Source organism: Crocodylus porosus, unplaced genomic scaffold (assembly GCF_001723895.1).
Source record: "Crocodylus porosus isolate Cpor-Errol unplaced genomic scaffold, CroPor_comp1, whole genome shotgun sequence".
Classification (NCBI taxonomy): domain Eukaryota; kingdom Metazoa; phylum Chordata; order Crocodylia; family Crocodylidae; genus Crocodylus; species Crocodylus porosus.
In genome coordinates, this window is record NW_017728934.1 from 6,496,008 (window position 1) to 6,522,207 (window position 26,200).

At 43.5% G+C, this 26,200-nt stretch overlaps 1 protein-coding gene across 1 annotated transcript in view; it reads left to right on the plus strand.

Annotated features, from left to right (window-relative positions):
* The first annotated feature begins 2,896 nt into the window (after nt 1-2,896).
* LMOD1 (leiomodin 1) overlaps nt 2,897-26,200 on the plus strand; it is a 38,263-nt gene continuing 14,959 nt past the window's right edge. Inside the window, exon 1 of the mRNA XM_019546409.1 lies at nt 2,897-3,347. Coding sequence (XP_019401954.1) covers nt 3,087-3,347 — 261 coding nt within the window. The 5' untranslated portion in view covers nt 2,897-3,086. The remainder of the gene's footprint in view (nt 3,348-26,200) is intronic.

The following is a 26,200-nucleotide window of genomic DNA, read 5'->3' on the forward strand; positions in this document are numbered from 1 at the left end:
ATGTTCAGAGTGGCTTAGAATGCATTGTTTATTTCATTACAGTGCCAATTACTCCTAAATCATTAATTAAAATGTTAGCTAAAACAAAGCCCAGTACTACTCTTTAAAGTTTCTCACAAAACCCAGTCCTTCAGCTTGATTCTTGTTCTCTTCTGGCCTATTCAACTGTAAGAAAATGTGAGACATACTACTGTTTTATCAACCACTAATGTATGTTATGGATGCAGACTAGCACCATGACTGATTTCCAGACCCTTTTTGCATGGGATGAAGAGAGATAGACTGATGGTATGTCTATACTGCGGTCACTGCTATGATTGCGGTTTTTTTAGGCAGACATTCCTGAACTGGCTTTAAAACTAGCCAGCTCAGTCACCACTAGCAGTGTGATTGTGGTAAGACAGAGCTCAGTATGTGTTGCAAAACATACCAGAGTATCTAATCAACTTCCAAGGTAGAATTTTTAGCTTGCCCTGAAATCCATTCTACCATAGCTACACTGTTAGCCATACTTGATCTGACTCATGCAAATCTACATCAATTATGTCTATACAGGATCCTTAATGTCTACACAGTTTAAAAGAAATGTACTATGCCTCTCCAGATCCTAGTCTCAGATGATAAGGAAGAAGTTGAGCATACAATCCCCTGCTTGAATTGCTCTTGGTACTCTGACTGCCTGGCAGATGGTACTTCAGGAGCACAACAGGTAAAATCCTAGTGGTACTGAAGTGAATGGCAAGATTTCAAAGGGCCAGGATTTTACATATTCCTTATGTAAGAGTGCAGGCTGGGGGTGAACTCCCAGCACATACTTCCTCAGCCCTTACACATTATTCTGCCAAGGAAGAGCAGCCAATATATAGTTCCATATACGTCAAATAAACATTTGTATTTTTGCATGCACACATAAGTTTCTCATTTATATTTAAGGGTACATGATTGTAAGGCCCTTTAATATACTGAGCACTTACAAGACAGCAGGTATACAGGGCATTGGGGTTATGCTAATACCTCAGTTTAACAATTATATAACTAAAAACTATGATAACATGCAACTAAAAATGTTCATTACAAACTTTGACAACCCTCCCTGAACATTTAGTAGTACAGGGAACATCTGCTTGATTCGTATCTGGTTGTGTATTTTCAGAGATAGATACTATTTTGTTTTGGAATTCCTAATCTGTTCAGCTTCAATTCTTTGAACATAGGATTGTATTTATTTTGCTTTGTATATCTGCAGTGTCCACACCATACACTAATCAGGCAATCTTATTTGTATGCAATTCTTTAAACATGTAGTCATACATGTCTAACATACTCATATGAGTTTGGAAGGAGGGAGTTGTACGGGCTTTCAGATTAAACTGTGTATGTTTTCTTTAAAAGGAAGGGAGGCTGTGAAAGATTTCGAAGAATGGTTAAAGAAGTGTTATAGATTCATAGATATTAGGGTCAGAAAGGACCTCAGCAGATCATCGAGTCCAACCCCCTGCCCCAGGCAGGAAAGAGAATTGGGGTCAGATGACCCCAGCCAGGTGGTTGTCCAGTCTCCTCTTAAAGACCCCCAAGGTAGGGGAGAGCTTCATCTGCCTTGGAAGCCCACTCCAGATTCTGGCAACCCTTACCATAAAGAAGTTCTTCCTGATGTCTAACCTTAATCTGCTCTCAGTTAGTAGCCGTTATTTCTAGTTACTCCAAGGGGTGCCCTGGTAAACAGAGCATGTCCTATCCCCACCCTGATGAATATGTAGGATGGATTTGTTATGGATTGGGTTAAAACTTATTGAAATTGGGGAGAAGAGAGGAACCACCATCCTTCATTTAAGATGGTTTTAGAAAGCCATTAAGCTTCCTTATGGAACTGGGTAGCTGAAAATATAGGAGCCTTCAACCAAACTACTGACACGTTACCATCCAAAGGTACATGTGAAGCCATTCAGAGATTTAGTCCTAAACCAAAAGTACATCAGGTCAGTCACCCAGGAGCATAAGGCCAAAGCAAAGACATGTGGTTGCTTGGGAATTTGAACTGGATAGGAGGGGCTGCTTTAAGTGTTGTTTAAACTAAGGCTATGTGAGACACCAAAGGAGACAGAGCAGGTATCAAGGAAATAACAGGCATGGCAAAAGAAACACTACTAGTGTGATCCTGAGTAAAGAGCTCTAAGAATGCTTTTGGGTTGATGCTAAAAAAGACTTAGAAGTGTGAACACAGAAAGTAGTTGTTGTTAGATCCTCCATCGTTGGAAGAAGCAGGACTTCGTACATTCTTCCTAAGTGCACAGGGTTGCATCGAAAGAATAACTGATTCTACCCTCATCTTCTCCAAACAGAAACAACGCAGAGTACCCCCATTTTCAGTGACCATGAACAGTGAATAAAAGTAAACCAAACATTTATAAAAATGAAAACTTTTATAAGTGCCCTGCAAACTCCTAACATTCCTCTTTCATTTTATTATCAAAATAATCAAAGAGCAGGGATTAACATAATACTGGGTTCCAGCAACTCTTTCCTCCTGTGATGCAGAAGAAAACTATGTAATACAAGTAGCTGCTATGTATTTGCTGTCAGATCTTGACGCTCCTGATGGATCTGTCATAAAGATCTGCTGCTTTTTCCCCCAGTTTCAAAGGCCTAGCTGAAAGCTTATGTTTTTTGCATGTTTTCTCACTATATTGTTCTATTGCCTTTAAAAGGCTAAATGTTCAGTACTAAATTTGGTCATGAAGCTCTTCAAGATTCCCTGGAATGTCCTCAGGTTTCAAACTCCTCTGATACAGCGAACCCCGCCTCCTGCCTTGCCTGATTGGTTTTTCTCGGCCAGGCTGTGCAGCTGTTGAATTTCATTGGCCAGCTGTTGTATCAGTGAGTCCTCTATTTCTAACCGATATATGCTGGGGGCCAGTAAGTCAGAGCTCCTTAGATTTCACACTTCAGCACCTGCTGGCTGGAGGAAAGTAGCTTCTGTTCTCTCTAGACTCTGCTTTTTCAGACGCTGTCCTACAACTTCACCAGTTTTCCTCTACCCTTTGGCTTTACATACTGCTGCACTTGTATTTCCGTAGCAAATTGCCAAGATGTCTAGGGTAGCAAAGTACCGGAGGCAAGTCAGTGAAGATCCAGATATTGATAACTTATTGTCCACTCTGTCTCCAGAGGAGATGGAAGAACTGGAAAAAGAACTGGATACAGCTGATCCGGATGGGAGCATCCCTATTGGACTCAGGCAGAGAAACCAAACTGACAAACAGCCAACTGGCCTGTACAACAGAGAGGCAATGCTCAACTACTGTGAAAAGGAGACAAAGAAACTTATTCAGAGGGAACTGTCAGTGGACGTAAGTCACATCTGCCAACATGTGAGCTGTGACCAGGGACACTGAGAGAAAAAAAAGTGATACACCTTTGAATGCCAGTGGGCTGTTTCAGGGTGAAAAACGGGAAATAATAAATGTGGAAAAATAGAGCGTAAATAGAAGCAGCTGCCATGTAGGAAAATGAGCAGTAATGTTGCAAGGCTGCGTGCTGAGAGATTTAAATGAAAGATTTATTCAGGGATTGGCAGATGCTTTGAGAAGGAGACAGGGATTTTTTTTTCAAATCCAAACATTATTCATAAGTACCAAAGCTCTGGCTACATAGGGGATTTTATAGCTGTTTTCCTCTAATAGTCAAATATCCTTCTGTGGGTTTTTCCTGGGAGCAACTTTTGCAGCCAGAACATATCTCCCAGAAATAAGCTCAAGTTTTCACAGCATTAAAAACAGTTCACAATGATGTATTTCCTAATGTCTGTGTCTATTTTGTGATTTAGAGAATTCCATTGCCCCATTGATATTATTGTTGAAAAGTCAGAGAAAATGTGCTAGTCTCTGGAAATCAATATAAAGAATTGGTGTATAAGAAAGTAACAATAAGGCCTTTTGATTCTGGATGTTTACTGTAAACTAAAGGTCACTCTTCCATTAGGATATGGATTTAATTATGCAATTTTATCTTTGTTTCTCCTTTTCTATAGCTGGCAAGTCTTTTTAGTTTCTCTGAACTAGCACTGTAAATTTTTCTCTTTTAATGGTTTACTGTAAGCCCTGATTCTGTGGGTTTTTTGTTGTGTCCATCTTACTCACATCTTGCGTGTAGCTTCAATGTAGCCCATATACATTCTCTGCAGCATTTACTAACTCAAGTACAGAGCAATTTTTTTTATGCTTGAAGGTATGGAGAAATGCTACCTCATTGTGTTTGCAAGTTTTTCTGTAGCAAAGTGGACTAGTATCCAAAAGTATGGGACTCTTGAAACTTAGCTATCTGTATCTGCAAGTTTCTGTGTCCCAGGCCTGATGGCCATCTGCTGTAAAGGAGAATACTGAACAATATAAATAGTTTTAGTAAGCACAGTAGAGACTTAAGTGAATACCCGTTTTAACAGGTTATCCTTGCTTTGCTGAGTAATCAAGCCCCAGACTAACTAGTAAACTCTTTGAAATAGAAGTTATGGCTTCTTATGTGTTTGTACAGACTTGACCACAATAAAGCCCCGATCCTGCCTGAGGTCTCTGGGTGCTGCCAAAATGTTAAAAGGAAGGACAAGAAGATAATTGCAGGCATAGAGGCAACAAACAAGATAGTTTTGATTCCCAAGAGTTAAATGTTTCCCTTCCTCTCCACTCCAAATGCCTTGAATGTTTCTAGGAGTTTTATTCTTACCTTGGTATGGCCTGGCCGTCTTTCTTCAGCTAAGTGCTTCAAACCTTGTTAGACTCTACAACAACCTTTTTGGGATAGTCTATATAGGTCAATGGGCCTCTTAGCACTGCTATACTTCATTGTTTAGGTGCTACTGATATGAAGCACAGTTGACCTTGGCTCAGCACATCTAGGTTTGTTCTTATGTACCAACTGTCATATGATGTAAGGATGTGTTTCTTCCACCTCGACCAGGGTGAATTAAGAATATACTGTGACCGTAGAACAAATGATCTTAAGCACAGCTCAGTGACACTGAAGGCAGTATTCGCTAGTGCCATGTAGGTAACCCTAGCTCTCTGTCAGCATTCAAAAACTGACATTCAGAAAGCTAAATATCCAGACAGGGAAGGGAAATATTCTTTGGAATGGCACAGACTGTGGGAGTTTTGGGCTTCCTCAGTAGTATGGGGCACAGTCCTTTTCCTGTGTTTCTTTGAGCACACATCCACCTACTTCCCTGACATTGCAGTGCCAGGGTATTGGTAGAGCCCTCCTTCCCTTGTTTTTAAACCTATGACAAAATATAAATTATTCTTGGTGTTTGGAGTATTGTTCCATGAAATTGTGGGTGAGGGATGATGTGGTGATTATGAAGCTCACCTGCAAACGTAGGTGCACCTTCCAGTCCTATGTTCCTGTATATCCTCAACGGTAACATGATAGGTTTCAAAACTGGAAAAATTAGAAAACTAGAAAATTTGTTACTTTCAAACATAAAGTTTAGCCTTAGTAAAAAGCAAGTGACACAGACCTATTCCAGTGTTTGAGCATGTGTTGTGGAGGAAGGATTTTATGGTGGGATGGGCAAGATCCTTTGACTGTTTTGGGAATTCATTTTTCAGAGTAGAGATGTCCTGTAAGGCAGGTTCTGAAAGAGAATAGCGAGGTGCTTCTCTGCGGTGAGAAGAATGGGGCTTAAATGTAGGCTTTTGAGGAGAGTGCTGCTTTCTCTCGCTCTTTGCCCTTTGGTAGCTTCAGGATATGGAAGACAAAGCATATTGGCTAGTGGTTAAGCTCCTGGCAAAACTAGCTCAGATAGATTTTCTTGCAGTAATTAGATATTTGCAGAGCTAACTCTTCTTCTATTTCAATCCCTGGAGGGAAAGAAAAAATATCCTCTGTACTCCTTCCTTCTTCTTGGCATTGTTAGAAATTGAGGATTAGCACTGGTAAAATGCCAGTGCCCAACACTAGAAGTTCAGTCAGTGCCAGCACTTTAATTGTGCCTTCTGCTCTGTTGTGGGGCACATATATTAGGATGCTGAACATAATTGCAACTTTCTCATTGGCCCTCAGGTTTGTCAGTTAAAGAACAGGTCACTTTCTCTTTCTGTGTATAAGCTATCATGTATATCAAGGTTGTCTAAGATGTCACACAGAGCATATTTGCATATTATGTCTGGAAAAGGGTGTAAAGTCACTTAGCTTTCAGTTTTGTGCCTTACAAGTCTGTCTGTATTCACCCTCAGTATATGCCCTGCCCCATGTTTCTGATTAAATACATCAAGCAAAAAAATTGCAGGCAAGAAACAGAATTGTAAGCATGGGTGGGACAGACAGGCATAAGGATCAGCAAGAAAGGGATGTAAGATTTCTTCTGGAGGTCATAGCCATACAAAGTTTGTTAAGATTTTATCATGTATGGGGGATGAGTTTTCAAGGACAGGAAATGAGAGACAAGTTTTCCTTCTTTAAACTAGAGCGTGTGTCAGGATCAGAAATGCTGTACAAAAGGACCAAGAATATAAATACCCAGGGAATTTCTTTTCTAGCTTCATGTTAAAACCTCAGTCTGCATCATATTACTGCTAATCAGCTAATTTTGCAACAGCATACAAACTGTGAATCTCTTGACAGATATTACAGAGCTCATATAAACTCTACAAAGCTTGCCTGCTTTTGTTTAACATTCCAGTGCCTTTAATCAGGATTACTGAAGGAAGGAGCCTGTTCCCTCTTTGCCTGGGCAGGGACTATGATTCTGACATTATCTTAAATATGAGCCTTTTATAGAGATACTGACCCAGCTGCTTGATCTAAAATGAGATCTGCCAGCTGTGTGTAGTCTGTGGACATATTGTATTCTGCTTTTCTGCCTCTCACCTCTGCATACTCTGCTCTGAGCTGGCAGGTATTACCTTGTATAAGAACCTACTCGGTGACCACTGTATTCCATCTCTGTTGCAGCCCTTATTTGGGAAGAACTAGCCACTTTCCCTGGATCTGCTGAAGTACAGAAAAGCATATATGGTATTCTAAGGAAATGTTTCAGTCCTGCCAATCCAGGAAGCATCTCTAGTACTGATTTTTATTTTCTGAGGAGATTTTTAGGACTAGCTTGAGACACCCAACTCCCTGCTAAATCTTGGAGGAGTAAGTATATTTAGAAGTATTTTAACTACATAATAATATGTCTTCCCTCTCTGTGATGAAAAGGGCAAACTTGGGTAACCATGAAGCTGTTTATAAACAACCCAAAATAGAAATGAGCTTCTTCACAGCTCCTCTGCACTGGGAAGCCAAATCGATATCTTGGTTATGCACTAATTAACTTTTGTTTCCTGTTGCTAGTGAGTGAAAGTATTCCCCAGTTCAGTCTTAGGACTAAAGCACTTTAAAGCCACTTAAGAGGACCTCAGACCTGAACAGAGATCCATCACTATGTTGGAAGGGGTGGGAGGTGGAGGAGGGGCTGGGGCCTTTAGTGAAATGAATACTGTCTAAGAGAAATTTAGGTCACAGCCCACAAGTAGTTACATAGGGAGCGGATTTCTGATAGCAGATGAGTCTTTAATCTAGCAGACAATCTTAACAAGGTACAGTACCTGGAAGCAGATGCTGAAAAAGTCAGGCTACAGATAAGGTGCAAATTTGTAAGAGTTAGAGCAATTAACGACTGGAATGAGTTACCCACGGGGCATGTCTACACAAGATGCTTTACTGCACAGTAGCCTAATCTAATTAGACTAATCAGTAAAGCTTCACTATACAAGCATGTGCTGAGCTACTTCGCAGCAAAATAGGCTAATGTGAAGTAAATCTGTCACCCGTATTTACATGATAAGGACCCAGTCCCCACATGGCAGGGAGAGACATCCCCAGCTGGAGAGGACAGCCATGTGGGGATTGGGACTCTCCAAATCCCTACATGGCTGCCAAACAGTTTTCTTGCTGATCGTCCCTGATGAGCAGGGATGCCCCTCCTGGCCACATGGGGATTGGGTTGAATCCCCACACAGCTGGGATGCCAGGACAGCTCTTCCTTCTCCACATGAGGGTTGGGACCAGCCCGGTGCTCTCTGTCAGCCCCAGGGCTGGCACCCAAGAGACCCTGGAGCTCCCCCTGGCTGCTGCAGCAGGGCCAAGCATGACAGGGGCAGAAACAGCCCTGATCTCAAGTGCTCTGGCTGGGAGGAAATTTGCTTCCAAGCCAGTACATGTGTACACCCTGTCCAGGGAACAGTTTACTGCACCTCATTTTAGTGCGCAGTAACCTTACTGTGCATTAATAGTGCATGTAGACATGTCTAGGGAGGTTGTGGATTATCCTTCACTTGAAATCCATATATCAAGATGTGGATGCGTGTGGGTGCTTGTACACACAACAGGGGTTTAGTTTCAATTTAGTTCCCCCTAAATTGAAATGGTGGGTTTTTAAATGTTGCAGTTAAAACCCACCAATTAAAAACCCACCGTTTCAATCTAGGAATGATGTCACGTGGCGTCACAGTGTGTCATGGCTCCCCTCCTCCCCCGGTCAGTTCACCTGCCTTTCCCTTCCTCTCCCCCCATTCCAGCTCCACCAGAAGAAAAAAAAAAGCGGTAAGGGTCCCAATTCTTTTCTTTTTTTTCCCCCCAGAGCCTGCCTGCCTCTCCCGTGGCAGGGGGGAAGGGGTGAGCTGCTGGTGGGCTGAGTAGTCTCTGAGCTGTGGGGGACCCTGGTCCTTCCCTCTGTGGCAGCAGCACCCCCCACGTGGCAATCCACTAGCATCTGGCCCAGGTGGTCCTGGGGGGTGCTGCCACCATGGAGGGAAGCACTAGGCCCTGCACAGCTCAGGGGCTGTGCGACCTGGCGGCAGCTTGTGCAGGCAGACTCCACTGGGGGGGAGGAAAAAGTGGTGAGAAGCCTGACCTTTTTTTTTCCTTCCCAGAGCCTGCCTGAGCTGCGCAGGGCCCAGTGCTTCCCTCCAAACTAAAATACCTGGGATGGGTTTTACCTTACTATGTAACAAAGTAATTTAAAGAGAAATACGCCGCCTAATGTGTACATTGTCATGAAATTAAAGCAGAATATGCTGCCAAACGTGTAAATAACAACATCGTTACAGTGGTGCAAAAGGGCAGTTAAGTCACTTTAAAGGCTAGTTTTGTTGCATGTACAAGCACCCTGTGTGTGCATGTGCATATGGGCTTGTGTTTTGTTTTTTATTTAGATCAGTGGGGCCAACATTTTTGGCAGGCGTGCCACAAATTAGCCCCACATCCCCTTCCTCTACCCAGTCTGCTGCTCTACTTTCTGCTCCCTGACCTAACTGCAGGTGTTTTTCTCTGTCACCTCCCCAATCTGCCACCTGCCATACATGGAAGTGGCCCATGCCACAGGTTTGCCACCCCTGAGTTACCTGAACCAGAAGATATGGATTTGATACAGAAACACCGTACAAAAATTCTGTGGTTGATAGCTAGATTGTTATGAGGAAGGTAGTTCTTAGAGATAATATATTTATTGAGGTCTCTAGTTTTAAGGAACAAGGGGGCAGATTTAGGTTTGTAAACTAGGTAGCTAAATAGGACTTAGGAAGAATATAGGCACCTACATCACAAAAAGCAGTCCAGAATAACCCTGCTTCAGCAGCCACAAAATTCATGAGATTTCTAAATTCATTTGGTATCTACAGTTTGGATGGTAGGCATGCATAGGTTCTTAAATGTAGACTTTCATGCAGGTCCCAAAGCACGGCAGTCTGAGTGGTAAGCCACCTAGTTTCTCTCTCAAGTCTTTTGTAATCCAGGAGAGAGGTGGAAAGGTTTCCTAAACTCCACCCAAATCCTCAGATAGGCCCAATTCATTATGGCTGTCTTGCATAAAATGCACAAACTGTTCCGAGAGCAGGAGGTCTTAAGACTCATGCCTCCTGCCTTGTGGGCAAGTGGCATAGCTTCTGCTTGCTTTTTCTCTTTTTAGTCCTAAAATGCTTGCACTTGTGGTTGTTCAGTGGCCTAGTTTCAATAGGAGGGGTGGAGAGGCCCTCACAGCAATGTTGAAGCCTGGTACTTAGAGCTCTTTCTTTGAAGTAAGAAATGCAGTTTGAACTCCTTCAGGCTAAGGGAGGGAGGCCTAGGGCCTAAGTCTCACACTTCCTGCCCAAGTATTCTAACCAGATGGCTGTTATACAAGCCATGGGTGGTAGCAATGGCACCAGCACAACCATGGGCTTTATCTTTCAAGTGTGATCCCTGCTCCGTTGCATGTTGACCATTGGAAGAGTAGTCTGGGCTCTGGACTCGGAGCGGATGGAATTGTCTAAAATGGGGCCCTGAATTAGATGCCAAAGCTCTGAAGAGAAGTGGGACTTCAGACACCATTGCAGTTAATGTTTCCCACGGCTATCTCAAGTCAGCCCCTTCTTTTGTTGTCCAGGCTCTCTCGATCATGTTTGAGGGCATCCAGCTCTCCCCCTTGACTGTATAAGAAGCCTAAGTACCTAGCCCTTTCTGAGGCCAGTTTTAGGTGCTGTGATAGCACCTTGGAAGCACCTAAGTGGTCAACCTTTCTGGGAGAAAAGAGTTGTACCACTGGTTCTGTTTAATGCTTTACCATCTTCCTTTCTCCCTGTTTTAATTTATGTTTTGTAGAAAACTACAGATTATTTGAGGGAAACTTCTAAGTTCCTCTGTAGAAAGGAGAGTGTATATTTGACACTGTGATACACAATGTACACATACACACAAACTTTTTTTATAATCCTTTATTTTTATATTTCCTCGTGGTATTTGGTTTATTAAAGATTGCTTTTCCTTGATGCTCACATAACACTCCTGTGCTGAGATATTTTGGTCAGTTAGGAGGGGGGTGGGTAATATATGGTCTGTGGGCCAGATCCAGCCCTCTGAGGGACTTTGTCCAGCCCATGGTGGTTCTCTTGGTCCTGCCTGGCTCAGGCATCATCCGGCGCATGGCCTGTCCTGCCACCCTCAGTCACACAGCGGGACTGGGGTATCTCCATGGCTGGACTCCATTTCTCGGCAGCACTGGCAATGGTGGCTCCTTCTGGCTACTGCTGCTGCTGGCCCCAGCTCCATGGAGATCAATCAGGACCTGCATGGGCAGGGCCCAAGGGCCAGGCTGAGTGTATGATCCCAGTCCTGGCCCTGGCCTGCCCCTCATGGGGAGTCAAGGTCCCTGCAGCAGCTGCTCTGGACCCACCTGCCCTGGCCACAGCAGCAGCAGCAGGAAGAAGTGGGACCTGGAGCCCATGCCACTGCCACCAGCGCTCATGCCAGCTCCCTGCCCACCCACAGCCCCAACCTGCATAGGGAGGTTTGGCAAGCTGTTGCATGGGGGGGAGGCTGCTGACCTGGCCCATGACAGCTCCCCAAAACTCCCTCTGTAGCCTACCTGCCAAATCCCCAAATCCCATGCACAATAGATTGGAGCTGGGCTGAGCCCTCTTTCCCCCCGTAGGACTGAGCCACACCCATTCTCCCCCTCGCAGCTGTATCAGGACTGAGCCATACCCCAGCAGTAGCAGGATTGGGACTGAGTCACATTCCCTTTCCCCTGTTTCCTCGCCACGGGGCTAAATCAAGCCCCCTTCTCCTACAGGCCTGGGTTGAGTCTGGGCTGCCCTCTGTCTCGTTCCACGCAGCCAGATGGGGTTTACCACGTGGCCACTAGATTGAGAGCACTGACTGCACCCAGCCCATCTGGCCCGCCAGGCAAGAAGTTTGAGTACTAGGGGTCTAGACAAATCTGCCTGAGGATTGTCCTGTACTTCACAGCAGTATAGGTTTTTTGTTAGATACATAACACCCATCGAAGGGTAGAATGCTATCCTTTAGCACAATGCTTCTTTGTCAAAGACATTGGATCTTGGATCTAGTTTACATTCCCCAAATGCAACATATTTAAAGGATTCAGTTTTCAGAGCAAGGCAAGTAAATGTAGAACAATGAAAACTTCGGATATGTTGTCGCACAAATGTAAGAGTGGCTGCAGAATCATTTGCATTCTGTGTAAAGTGAACCAAGGAGGTCATTGTGAGAGAAGCACATATGTATGGAGACTCCTGAGGACTATAGTCTGCAGACTGTCCAGTGTCGCCAACGTTATATATTTGAGCAATCCCAAAAAATCCTTTCTGGTACTGTCTAAATCAGTGGTTCCCAACCTTTTATTGCTGCGACCCAATGCTGGGAGTGGAGTGCAGGGGCAGGGGAGCAGCTTGTACTTTGTGTGTGGCGCCGCTGGCATTGCCCCCGTGACCCTCATTTGGATTGCGACCCGAGGTTGGGAACCGCTGTTCTAAATTGTGACTGGAAAGTACTTGCATAAGGCACAGTACTTAATCCATTGTTTGTCTGTAACGTATTTCAGAGAAGATGCCACTAATGTCTAAATCCACTACAATCTAACTCTTGGTAGAAGCAGTGGCAGTCATAGATAATTCTTGAATTTCATGTTCATATTGCTTAGATTGCCATCTTTTCTTGAGGATGTTTATAAAAAACACACGCCAGACTTGAGTAGCTGGGACAGGCTCAAGGGAAATCATAAAAAGAGAAGAAAAAAATGTTGTATCATCTTTTAAACATCTTAATAATTTTGTGACTAACAGAGTTGCATTTAAACTTTGCTCCTTTGTTTACAAGACTTTTCTGTGCATTTGCCAAGCCTGTTCCCTTGTTTCAGCTGAGAACTCAGTGGAAGGACCATTCCAGATTTCCAGCTGGAAATTTCCAGCCCCTCTCAGCGTCTTCTCTTTTAAACCATGTTTTGAACATTTTCAGGATCATATGTAACTTTGCTGGAGTTCATTTTTTATGAAAATCCTGTGTTTCTGGCTAGCCCCTGATCTGGAAAGTAGTTAGGATGTAACAATGACACTGGGCACTAGCCTCTCCGGAGATGTATGGTTCACATTCTTTCTGTTACTTGTGAGTCCAAGGAGCTGAAGTGGAGAGGGGCAACAAACACATATCATCCAAATATATACGGGGCTCTGAAAAGTGAATGCAGGCTGAGGTGGCACTAACCTCTGTCTGCCCACAGTGGGGAAATATTCTAAGGGCAGGCCATGACCACTCTCATCCCCAGAGCCCACTTTTTTCTTTTTAAAATAACTTTAACAAAATAGTAACAGGAAGCCTTTGGGAAAACATTTTCTAACAATCTGGAATAGAACATCCAGCCTATTCCCACTCCCTTCCTCTATTAGCTATAATGAAAGGGAATGAAATTCTTTCCAGCTTTTAGCATAGAGAATAGATATGATATTGGAAGCAGCAATTAATTGTAGGAATAGGGAAAGGAAAAACGTTCAAAATTTGCAGGTACAATATCTACCTGCCTGCAGTACCTGTTTATGTCTTTAGATCTGTTGGAAAACACAGGTACTTTGCACTGTATGGATCAAGTCTTTTTTTTTTTCTGATAAGTTATATAAAGGGGAAAGGACGTATTTCAGTTTCTGTCACTATATCTCTTGATTAACAAATAAAGGAAAAAAACCACGTTTGAATGTAAGAAGTTGTTCGTAACTGCTCACCAGGAACAAAGATGTGCCTTTGGCCAGTTTTGCACATACATTGAAGTTATAAGGAGCAGGCACATATGTACTTTCTGAAGACCGTTGCAGAGCCAACATACAGAGGTCTCTGGCTGGAATACAGTCCTTTTGCTCCTTCTGTCCTCTGTTTTTCAGTCTAAAATAAAAACTGTTTTTGATTGAGATTAAATATTTGCCTTTTTTTTGTTTGGAAATGCACCAAGCATCACAATGAGCTTTCAGAAACAAACAAACCAGTCGCTGAATTAAAAAGGAAAACAAAAAATTTCCAGTGATGGCAATCTGAAAGGTTTTCAGTTTAATGAAAATTAGAAACAATTGGGATGATATGGAAAAAAATGCATTACATTTTAGATGAATAGTATAAAGGACAATGGTAAAAAAAAAAAAAACCACTTTACTTTCTAATACTGTTGGGAGAAGTGATATTTGCAGGGTTTACAAGAACTGGGTGAGCTACAGGATAAAGATTTGTCATAGATTCTTTTTTTTAGGATTTACACCAGACTGTCTAACTGAAAGATTACATTCCATCAAAGGGCACAATGGAAAGGGGAAAATGCTCTAAATTTCTAACCAATCTAAAAACAAAATCTTCATTCTGGGCTTACTTCATTCTGAATGCAGGGAAATGCACATAAACATTGTATTATTTAACTTATATGAACTGAGCTGCCACTAAGGAGGAATGGGCCATTTATTATCTATTTATGGTTAAGTGGTGTGTTGACTTTTGGAGGAACTGAACTCTGAAGATTTATATATCACTTTTTTTTTCTCAGCATTATGCTATCATTTGTATGTTAAAATGGCCTCTCTGACTCAAGTCCCAGCAGGGCAGTCAGACTGAACCAGCTGTATCACTCAATCCATCCCATGTCTCAGTGGGAATCACGGCATTTTGGAGCGTGCAGACTCCCACGTATTTCATAAGGGACGTTTCAAGGAAGATGACATTTCAGGGCAACTGTATTTTCCCCCATGGTAGCATGTGCAGGGTTTGGATAGAAGTGTAAAATGGAGAGAGATTCCTTTTAAACATTTCCAAACCATTTGTGTAATTACAGGGGCAACCTATCATCCCAGGAAGATAGCACATGATGAAAAGACACAATTTCAGCTTGATTCCCTCTAACAAAAGCTTAATGGTAATTGTAGCCAGGGAGCCCCATTAAGAAGTTGCAAAACAAAGATAGTACAAGTGACTGTGTTAGGATTACCAACTGAAGAAATTTGTTATACTGACAATCTTCAAGTTTTTTACTGATGACCAAACTTTTTTCTGACACATTTTTACTGATACATGTTTCCATAATGTAAATGTGACTTTTCTGCCAGCCTGCCGGCTAAAAGGACCGGCTTCAAAGGAGTTTAACATCAACCATAGTAAAAAAGCTTGGTTGTTAATAAAAAGTTTTCAGTTAAAAAAATGTTCTTGGGTTGGCAAGCCTGCCTGACTGCAGCAATGGTTTTACACTGTGCTGCTCCCTACCCCAATCAGGGGCCCCCTGCTCACCCTGATGCCCCTGACTACACCCTTCACCCTGATGCCCCTGCCCCCCAGTCCATCACCAGAGCCTTACTTACCCTTTCTGGCCCCTGCTGCCTGCTCTCCATCCTGGCACAGACCCTAAAAGACCCTGACCTGTGACCCAGAAGTATTACAGGCTGCCTGGGCTGTTGCAGCAGCACATGTCTGAGAGAATGCTCCCTACAGGGTGCTGCTTTTCCACTCAAACACCAGGTGGTACTGCATGCTGTGTCTGTCAGAGCATCAATCAAGCTGTGTCTTAGTGTTTTTACTGACAGCTGAAGTTTTCTTATGGATTTTATTGACAGCTATTTTTATTTTTTTTACTGAGAGTCAGTAAATTTACTGACAGTTGGCAACCCTTCTCTGTCGGCACTGCCTTTTCCTGGGAGACCCAAGGTCATGTCATTTTTTAAAAGGTCTTTCCACTTTTTTTGAAGGTTCCTGATTTTTCCATGTGACTCCAGATTGAGAAGTGACAAAAACTAAAGCCAACTATGTCACCTCTATCCACCTTTTGTAAGATAGGTTAATATAAAAGCACAGCAGTGTCTTGGTGGAATGGATCTGTCATTCGCCAGAATAACTAGGCCTATATTAATATGTTCCAAGCTACTTGGAAAAAAGGAAGCCCTACAGAGTTAGTAGATTTAATTGTTACTGGCCACTTCTGGATATAAAAGTTCTGCAAGATGTTTATTTTGACAGAAACACCTTAGTTGCTAACAGATTTAGAATATGCCTCTTCATGAGAATGGCCCTGCTGTATTTGAGTACTATGTTCTGTATAAAATGCCTCTAAGACAATATTCACAAAGGGAGTTTGTATGTACTGACCAGATACTGCGTTCAAGACTGCTAGCCAGAATCATGCCCTCTTCCTTTTCACTTCTTCCAAAGCCCCTAAATTAGGTAGTGTAGCCATCTTGCAATAGCCTTGAGCCTGCACCAAAAACATGCCCAGGACAAAGAACCTAAGTGCTTAAAATCAAGGTCTCCCAATTCTAGAAAAATGTTCTAATTAGTCGGATATTGGGCAAAAGTTCATAACTTCATAGAAAAGTTGGGCTCTAAGGGACCTCATGAGCTCATCCAGGCCAGCCCCTTGCTTAGAGCAGGATCATCCCTGACTAAATCATCTTAGCCAAGTGTCTGTCCAACTTGCTCTTGAAAGCTTCCAAGGATGGAAATTCCACAATTTTTCTAGATAGGGTGTTCCAATGGTTGCCCACCCTTACAGTGAGAAAATTCCTTCTAATATCCAACCTAAATTTCCCTTGCTGCAGCTTGAGGCCATTGATCCAGTCATTTCCCCTACAGCCACAGAGAAAAACCCATCTCCATCCTCTCTATAATCTCCCTTCAGGTTATCAACCCCTGCCCCCCTCAGTCTTCTCTTCTACAGACTAAATAATCTTAGTTCTTTCAGCTTTTCTTCCTAAGTCGTGCTTCCCAGGCCTCTAATAATTTTTGCTGCTTTACAATGGACTCTTTCCAATCTGACCACATTCCTCTTGAACTATGAGGCCCAAAACTGGACACAGTGCTCCAGGTGAGGCCTCACCAGTGCTGGAAGAATCACTTCCCCGGATTCACAAGTGACATTCAACACAGGATGTTGTTGGGTTTTTTTTGGAACAAGAACAGTGTTGGGTCATGTTCAGCTTATGGTTCACTGTAATTGTGAGGCCTTTCTTTACAGTACTACAAGCTAGCCAATCATTTCCCAGTCTGTATTTGTGTATGCAGTGAGTCTATCCCACATGCAAGACTTTGCATTTGTCCATGTTGCATTTCATCTGACAGATTTCAGACATTTCTCCGGTTTACCCAGGTCATTTAGGATCCTGGCCCTACCCTGCTGAGTGTCTGCAACTCCACCTAACTGGTATCATCCACAAATTTGTTAACTATACAGCAAACCCATTATTCAAATAATGAAGATGTTAAACATTATCAGACCCAGGACAAGCTACTTGGCACCTCCTCCCAATTAGACATTTAGTCTTTGTGTCCTCTTTCCAATCCAGACATCCCTGAAGAATGATCCTGTTCCTATAGTGGGGGTACTTACATGCCCAGAGGGTTAATAGGATAGCTCTTACCCAATAGTCAGGTGACTAAGAGTTGGCCACAAGCTTCACTTTAATTGTCCACTAAGTGAAATCAAATTCTATCTTTCGATACCTAAAAGCCATGTAAGTATACTTAGATGTTCTAGAGGCAGAATAGGATCTGGTACAAGTTACATAAACTTTCATGCATTAAGTCATAATACAACTGCTAGATACTTCTAGTAATAATTGAGCATTATGGAAACCCATCATTTTCTTTTGGTAACTGCAGCTAGGCATTCCTGGAGGAGACGGGAGTGACCTGGATGGATTTAGTGATCTGATCTGTCTTTGCAGTTCTTTCATTAGTATAGAACTTTTGGACGTTCTTCATTGGTAGCCCCAGACAGAGTGCCTTGCACTAATTGAGCCCAGAGCAAAAATGCTGTGAATTACTGGGGTCTAGTTCAATTTCCTGACCTCTGTCAATGATCTTGAAGGAGGCTACCAACATAAAGGTCTCAGCCTGGGAATGTCCTTCTCCACTGTTGCAGCGTTGGAAAAAAGCGCTGGGAAAGGAGCTGTGCAGGAAAGAAATGAAAACTTCTAAAAACAGATTTTATAAGAGAAACAAACATTTTGAGTTGCAAATAGTCCAGCAGATTAATGGGCACTCTGAGCACTCACTTTACAGTACTCAGGAGGAGACTGAACTATTTTAGTAAAATGACATTTCTGACAACGGAACTGAGTCTAAAGGTCTGTTGACTGGCTTAAATTCAGCAACTAAAGCCAATGTATGATTAGAAACAATGCCAGAAAAACCCTATGGTCTCTTAAGAATGGTGTGCTGGTTCAAAAAGTGTACATCTCAGGAAATATGGAGCTGGAGATTGCAAAAAGAGCGTGAGATTTGGGGTCCAAAAGGCCTGAAGAGAAGGAAACGATGGATAAGACTGTGCTTTTGTTAAGATAAATGAAAGCAATTGCTAGGAAAGAAACAGCAGAAAGGTTGTTTGCCTTGTTCACTGTTCCAGAATTAGGTACATCCAGCATGAGCATGAGATCATGCAGCATCTGAACAATCAGAATGGCATTCTGGTTTGATATGGGAAGCCACTGTCAATCTGCCATGGCCAGAGTCATTCTGTATTGTGCCAAAAATGTAAACATACCAAAATGTAAATCATCTGCCATCTATTTGGGAGCCAGTATAGACAGGAGCTCTGCTTGGCAGGGCAGTGCTTATGGCAGAATTTCAGGACCATGTTTGGTGATATTTGCATGGGAAATTGGAACCTACAGAAAGACAGATTCCCAAGTGGAAGTAGTGTGACAGGAGAACAGGTGTTTATGGTGAGTGGGATGAAGGTGGTAAAACATAGAGTCTGGTTATTATAGGAGCAGACTGTGATATCTGTGCTTGTTCTCACAGGTGTGTTACTCTGTGAGCAGTCCAGTGACACTGTTTTCATCTTAAGGTACCACAATATGGCCAAGGGAGGGTATCACAGTCTCCACTAGAGCTTCTCTCTGCATAAACCGCAGCAATAGCTGTCCCCAGAAAAGCTCTCTCAAAAACAGTGGTGTGGGGGGTGCAATTTGACGTCCTCCCATTAGTTCCTTTGGCGGGCGTCTAGAGTCCAAGTTTAATAACCTTCAGAACACAGCCAAGGACACATCTTCTCACCAGGAATGTACTTGGCCATGAACCACCCCTGGGTTATTTACAGCCGGTAGGAGAATGCAAGGAAGAGAGCTTGCTGTACTAGCGATTAATTTAATTCATCTCTCCCATTTGTCCAGAAGCTGCAACATGGGGGCATGAAAATCCATTAGTGCAGAGTGAAAATAAAACCCAACCTGCTTATGCCCATTGGCAGTCTCCTGCCTCAGGGGCTTCTCTGTGTGGAGGAAGTGGCTCACAGAGGTGCTCCTGCTCCTTCTCAGCTTTCTTGTGACTTGTGTCCTCCCTTGATCATGGTTACTTACTGCCAGGCAGCCTCCCCAGGCAGTAGGGCTGTGCAAAGCTGCAGTTGCTGATTTAATTCAGAGGAGATTTAGCCCGATTCGACGGCCAAATCTCAGAAGCCAAATTGAATCAGGAGACCCATTAATCTCTCGATTCTGAAAGATTCAGAGAGATTTGATGATTCGGCCATAGACACAGCTTTATATGTTTTTCCTACATACCTCAAGGCACATATAAAGTACCTCCAAATCAGAATCAAATTTTCAGATTTAGATTCGGCTGAATTGGGCTATCCCCTGAATTGGGCCAAATCCGAATTGAAAACTTCCCACTTTACACACCACTACCGGGCAGGACCCTGTTATAAGCTTCTCTGAACCTCCGGTGGGACTGCTCGTTACTGGTTCTCATTGACTGTGCTGTGCCTGCTCAGTCCGCCTTCCCTTTTCTTTATGATGGATCTTATCTGACTCTTATGTTCTGGAGACCCACATGGAGCTCATTAGGCCTTCTCAGAAGCATCTGCAGGACACTCTGGAGCAAGGTGCTGATGACAGAAGATGAGCTAATAACTTACAGATCAGGAGTTATAATTAATCCCTTTCCAAAGAGTGACCCAAGATGACAGTCCGATGGTGGGACTGATGTAACCTTGGGTGCTGACAGACATTCAGGCCCCACTCTAACTCTTTACATAAAGCGCGATGAGTTAGAGTGCCCCCCTGGCCCCAACCCAACAGATGTTTGCCTATGGGTCTGGGGGGGAATTAAGCCTGCCTGCAGGCAAGTAACAAATGGAGGAGCTGCTCTTCTCCCAAGGCCTGGCTCCCTCCCCCTCCGACTCTGGGGCTGTCAGCAGGAAGGGAAGGGGGAGAAGGAAACCATGCATGCTTCCCTGAAGAGGATTTCTGGATTGCGTTATGTGTTGGAGTCCGTGGAGCCTGTAGAGGCACCTGCATTCAGCCCAGATGCTTTGGTCTTGTCTGGAGCCAGGGGCTCGCTGCTTCTCACTGTGATCATGTCACTCCTTTGGGACTGTCCAGGCTGTGAGAACGTCATCTAGTCCGAAAGGAGTGAGCATCAGCATCAGCCTAGCCCTGACTGCATGATAAATTAACCTTAAGAAACACAAGTTTCCTAAGGTGCTCTGGAGTAAAGATCCTTCATCTGATCCCTTTTTTGAGGAGAGTTAATTTTTTGTGCAATCAGGCATTTCAAAAGCTCTCTGCGACCATACAGGTGTGATTCAGGGGACAAATTGCACAAAAAACATAACTCCTGTCTGCACCCCTTTTGCTCATTAGATGTCCTATGCTCTGCATCTGCTGCCACTTTTTTTCCAGAGAACAAGAAGTGACAGGAAACTTCTGTGAGCTGCAGAAGAAAATCACTAACATGGAGGGGAGTGAGAAGAGCCCTCATCATTTGGCTTTATCCATCTGCCCTATAGTCTTTGTGCTGTTAGATTTGCTTATGCTGAGTATAGTCCTCTGTGAAGGTCATCTACTTCTGACAAGGAAGGAGTTCCTGCCTGTCAGTGTCCATCTAGAAAGGAGTACCCCAGTACCAGCTGACTGCTTCGTGATCTTTCTTGGTACTGAGGTCAAGCTGACTTGTGTGTAATTCCCCACTTCTTCCTTCTTCCCTTTATTAATCCTGGGCACTGTATTTTCTCTTTTCCAATCATCCAGGACCTCACTTAAACTCACAAGTTTTCAAAAAGTATAAGCTAATGGCTCTGAAATTTTCTCAGCCAATTCTTTCAGTACCCTAGAGTGCATCTCATCCAGTCTGCTGACTTGAAAGCATCTAAAATACTCTAGTCTGTTTGAGTCATTCCATATCCTTGCTGCCAACTGCACTTGTCATCCGGTAACCTACCCTGTTTCTTCATTGTCTTCCTTATGAGCATACTTCTAAATCACACAGAGTTGGAATCTATTTCAGGGTTTGTAAAGCATCCTCTTTAGTGTATATAATGAAAAATAGCAGCAAGCAGCTTGGAAGATGTTAGAAAGGAGTTCCTGGAGCCCTGGATCATTCAGGAATTGATATCACATATTTTCCAATGCTATATGCCTTGCAGGTGCTGATTATGGTACTGAGTGTCTGTACAGAGGCTCTTTCAGAATGACTATCATACAGAGCCCCAGGTCAAAAGTACAAATGCCTTTATGGGTCTGGACATGGTTCATGTATTACAGCTTGTTCTCGTTACGCTACTCAGCCTTGCCACAACTTGGCAAGAAGGTATTACTTATGTGACACATACATGAATCAATTTAGCAATCAGGTGGGAATGTTTCTGAAGGACCCCAAACATTCAGAGTTAGGACATTTAGGGTTTCACTGACTTTAGAATTAGGAGGTAGTAGTAAGACTGCAGGACACATTATCAGTATATTAAGAAAACTTTTTATTGGTGAAGGATCGAGACTGAGGTCTTCTGTTTGACATATCATGCCTCCAGTGTCTGAACAAGAGGCACCCCAACCAGTTTCCCTTTATCCTGTGATAAACTGTATTCTGAGATGTATGCTTTACAGAGGAAGAACAAAAGTACTTTCAGTTGTTTTCCCATTTAAACAAACCCCCTCCCCAAAACAGCTCCACTTAGCAAACAAATTTATGTTTGGCTTTATTCCCTCACTTCCTCTACACTAAGATGACTCCCCCAGCCCTTAGGAAACCACTTATAGGCACATAGAGGAATTCCTGTCTCCATTACCCAGCCAGTTCTTGACCTCTGAGCTGAGATTGCTACAGTTGCTTTTTGCTGAAGGCTGAATGATGTAAGTATATTAGCTATCCAGGTTACCACCAACCACATCAGTCCTTTTTTTTAACTATTCATTTTAAAGTGTCACAGCACAACAATGTCTCTGTGGTGTTCCACAATTACACTATACTTTTTGGAAATGTTGCTGCTGTCTGTAGTAGGAACTCCTGAGGTCTTTATGCTGAAGTTCTGCTATTGCCAGACCAAGACAACTCAGGATGCTCCTTGTCAGTCTTGAATTCAGTTTGGAATGAGCACTGCATGGGAGAAGGGGCAGTCAGATGGCGCTATGGTCTGCTTGACCTACATGTGCAGCCAGGGGGAATCAAAGGTACTTCTTTAGCTCTGAGCTGCATATTCATGGTAAATATCTGCTACATGCTGCAGCCCTGCAGGTGAATCTCTAGAGTCAAATCAGATGATGCCTATTAAACAAGCCCTCTAAATGTCTGCCTCCAACAAACATATTCTGCAGCCAAGGCTTTTGAGTTTCTGCTGATGTGACCCCCAGAAGCGAGGGAGTGCTTGCTTCTAATGCTCAGATGCCAGACAAGAAGTTCCCCGTCTTCTTTGCCTTTTAAGGAAACAACTGAGTGGAACTGAGGATTGCAATTGCAAACAAGCAATAGCAATGGTAATTTTATTCTATTTAGAGGAAACCAGCAGGCATTTCAATTAATCAAAACATCAGCTAAGTACCAGCCTGTTTCTATTAGATTTTTTTTTGAAGTCTGACACTTGGTATAAAAATATTATCTTAATAATGGCACTTCAGGATGGCTTGGGAAACACAGTGAGATGAAGGAAATTTGCACTTTCAATCACTTCTAAATATTTGAGGTGAATGTATCAGGGAAGTTAGAGACTCCCAAAGCAGATATAGTAAAAATACGGCAGTGGGGATGGAGACTGGCAGGGTGCAGCATAGGGGGAAGGGCACACATAGCAGTTGTAGGGCTTGTAAGGCAAAGGAAGAGTGCTCCTGTGCTTCAGACACTGGCTGAGATTGTAGGAGAACAAGATACAGTGCCTGAACATGTATAGGTTCAGGGATCTGAAGGCCAGAGAGGACATTATGATCATTTAGTCTGATCTGAATAGCACAAGCCAGAGAATTGCACTGAGTCAAGCTCAGAATCATATCAAGCTCACTATATCAAGCTCAGAATTTTTGCTTGAGCTAGAGCATAGCTCTTAGAAAGTCGTATTAAAGCTTTAAATCAAGTTTTCAAGTAAGGGACAAACTAGCACATCCACTTGGACAGAGTTCTGATGGGTACCAATTTCCTTCACATTTTAACAGAGGTGTAGTAAGCTCATTAAGCACCCAGGGCAGGGGTGGTGAATTATGCTGACCACTGGAGGGCAGAGGAAGAGAGAGTGGGGAGAAGGAGGGCAGAAGAAAAGAAGTCTTACCTGCCAGGACTCTCCTCACTTGAGCAGCAGCATGGCTGCTAGGCTACTAAAGCTGAGGGACAGGCAGCAGCGGGGGGTCCGCAGGGGCTGCTCCTGGTGCCGTGTTCACTCACTGCCACCTCTCGGGGCAGGGCCGTGCCTCCCATGGCAAAGCCTCCCAAGGGGGCATATCATTCCATGCCCCCTTCCTTCCCAGACTGCTGGGCTTGGGGATGCACCTGTCCAGCTCCTCTGGCCAGTCTGCCTGCTGTGGCAAAGACTCCTTGAGGGAGGGGGCCATACTGGCACTCCCTCTAAGTTGGCACCTAGGGCTGGTGCCCTACTTGTCCTCCTCAGTCATGCTACTACTTCTTAAACCTTTTTTTCTAGCCTGCATTTGTCTAGTCTCACGTTCTAGCCATTGGGTCTTGATATCCTTTGTCCATTAAATAAAGATCCTTATACTTTCAGAAGTCTTTCCCTTATTAAGTACCAGATAGTTGGTGATCAAGTCACTTTTTAATCTTGTCTTTAAACAATCTATTGAGAAACTCCCTAGATAGAGTTTCTATAGACTTTGGATATAAGGTGCATTTTTCAGACTTTGGGTAAGTCTTGTAGCTCAGAACTGGAGACAGAGTCTAATGGTCTCACTAATGTGGCACACACTAGTAATAACAAAAGCCTATTTCTGCTCAGTATTTCCACAGCTTATGCACTCAAGGATTGTGTTTGCTTCCTTAGCTACGCTATTGCACTGGGAGCTCATGGTCAGTTTATTTGCCATCATGACCCCTAATTCCTTTCCTGGTCACTGCTTTTTAAACTGCAGCCCCCCCACCCTGTAGGTGTGACCTGTCTGTTTGGTTCCTGAATATAAAACCTTGCACTTTGATTTGATATTGATTAGCTTTAGACAATGGATATGTCCTTACAAGTTCCCACTGGAAACGTTCCTACTGGATAATGATTCTTTTTTCACGGTTACTTGCTATGACCCCCATTTAGCTAGTTTATAACCCATTTTTATATGCAGTATGGATAGATGGCAGTACCAGCACCTGAACTGGAAGAGTTCAGGTTGAAGGCAGGATGGGTATTATTATGTAGCAGGCAAAGTGACAAATATAGACAGCACTTCTCCTGCTGCTGCAGGCACTGGGACAGTGGGATTAGCTGTGTCGGCAGAGCTCTGTAGCTGTATCTTACTGGCAGTACTAGGAATTGTGCATTTACACAGAGAACCCCCAGGACAGCTCATGTTCTTGCCACATGATGAATGAGATCGGCAGTGACTCGCTCCTGTGATTGTCAATGCATTCCTGCCAATTCCCAGAGAACAATCCCTGGCATCAAGTTCCAAATGAAATGGCTCTTCTTGCTTCGGCTTGTCCCTCTGCCTTCTGAAGTCATTTGGACCATCCTTTACTTCAGTATCAGATTAAATTACCCTCTTAGCTCCCTTTGGGCCTGTCTTGGGACACTAGGGAACCACTGTGTATTCAGACAGTTCTTGCCCAATATGAAAATCAGTTCCAGAGCCATGAACCCAGTAATCCCAATGCCATGAGAGCAGAGGCTTCTGAGCCAGTTTGTGCTTATTGGAAACTTTGCTACCCTCCTTCACTTGAAGTTGCAGAGACTTTTACCCTGAAGTGCTGCCATTGCTAGACTAAAGAAACTTGGGGCGCATCTACAGCGGGGAACTGGTGGCTATCTATAAACTTACTAGGGGGAACCAGCAGGGTTTGGGAGAGACCTTGTTCCCCTGAGCACCTACCAGAGTAACAAGGAATAACGGCCATAAGCTGTTAGAGAGTAGGTTCAGACTAGACAGCAGGAGGCGCTACTTCACAGTCAGGGCAGCTAGGGTCTGGAACCAGCTTCCAAGAGAAGTGGTGCTGGCTCCTACCCTGGGGGTCTTTAAGAGGAGGCTCGACGTTTACCTGGCTGGGGTCATTTGAGCCCAGTTTTCTCTTCTGCCCAGGGCAGGGGGTCGGACTAGAAGATCTGCAAGGTCCCTTCCGACCCTACATCTATGAATCTATGAATCTACATGTGACACTTTGTCACTGTAGCAGTGCACTATGGCAGCATAGTGTCCACAGGTGTCTACACGTGACCAGCAGCTACTTCACCATAGTGGTGTGCTTCCCTGTTCTAATGCGCAGCTACGGTGAAGTAGCTGCTAAAAATAACCATGCACTGAGCATGTACAGCGTGGTACAGGCAGTTACTGTGCCATGCTTTAGTACTTCCAAAAGGAAGTACTAAAGCACAGCATAGTAACAACATCACCATAGGGCAACATGTAGATGCGCTCTCAGAGCCCTTCTAAAGCTACATCTCAGAGCAAACCCAAAAGGACTCTGCACTGGGCACAGAGCCCAAAAGAGTCCGTCTGCAGTGGGCACAGGACTTAAAGCACCTGGTTAGATGAGAACAGTAGAGAACTTCTTAGTTAAGAACAGTAAAAATTAAATATTAATGGTGTTAGCAGTGCTAGATATTCTATCAGTGCTTCTGCTGCAGATCTGTTAAGCAGAAATCTGCTAAGTGTCCTATTGTTCTTTTATCTCTCCTCAATTGGAGAAACCTATTTGTGATTCTGTCAATCCTTCCATCTTTCCACTCTGTCTGCATTTCCTACATGGCAAAACATGTTTATGTGCCTCTTATCCCAGTTCTTCCTTCATTGCTTCCATTTTTCAGACAAAGTCTCACTATTTGCCACTCAGTTATATGGAAGCTGGCTTCTTTGGATGCCATAAGCCTGGAACCCTTGTTATGAGAGGCCACAATGCTGCCTTTATAACTCTAAGTGCTTGGACTAGTCCAAGAGTCTCAACATTTTCAAACTTCATTTAGCTGAACAAGACAACAAAAGAACTGGGCTGTCCATAGCAGTTGGCTCCAGGAGCT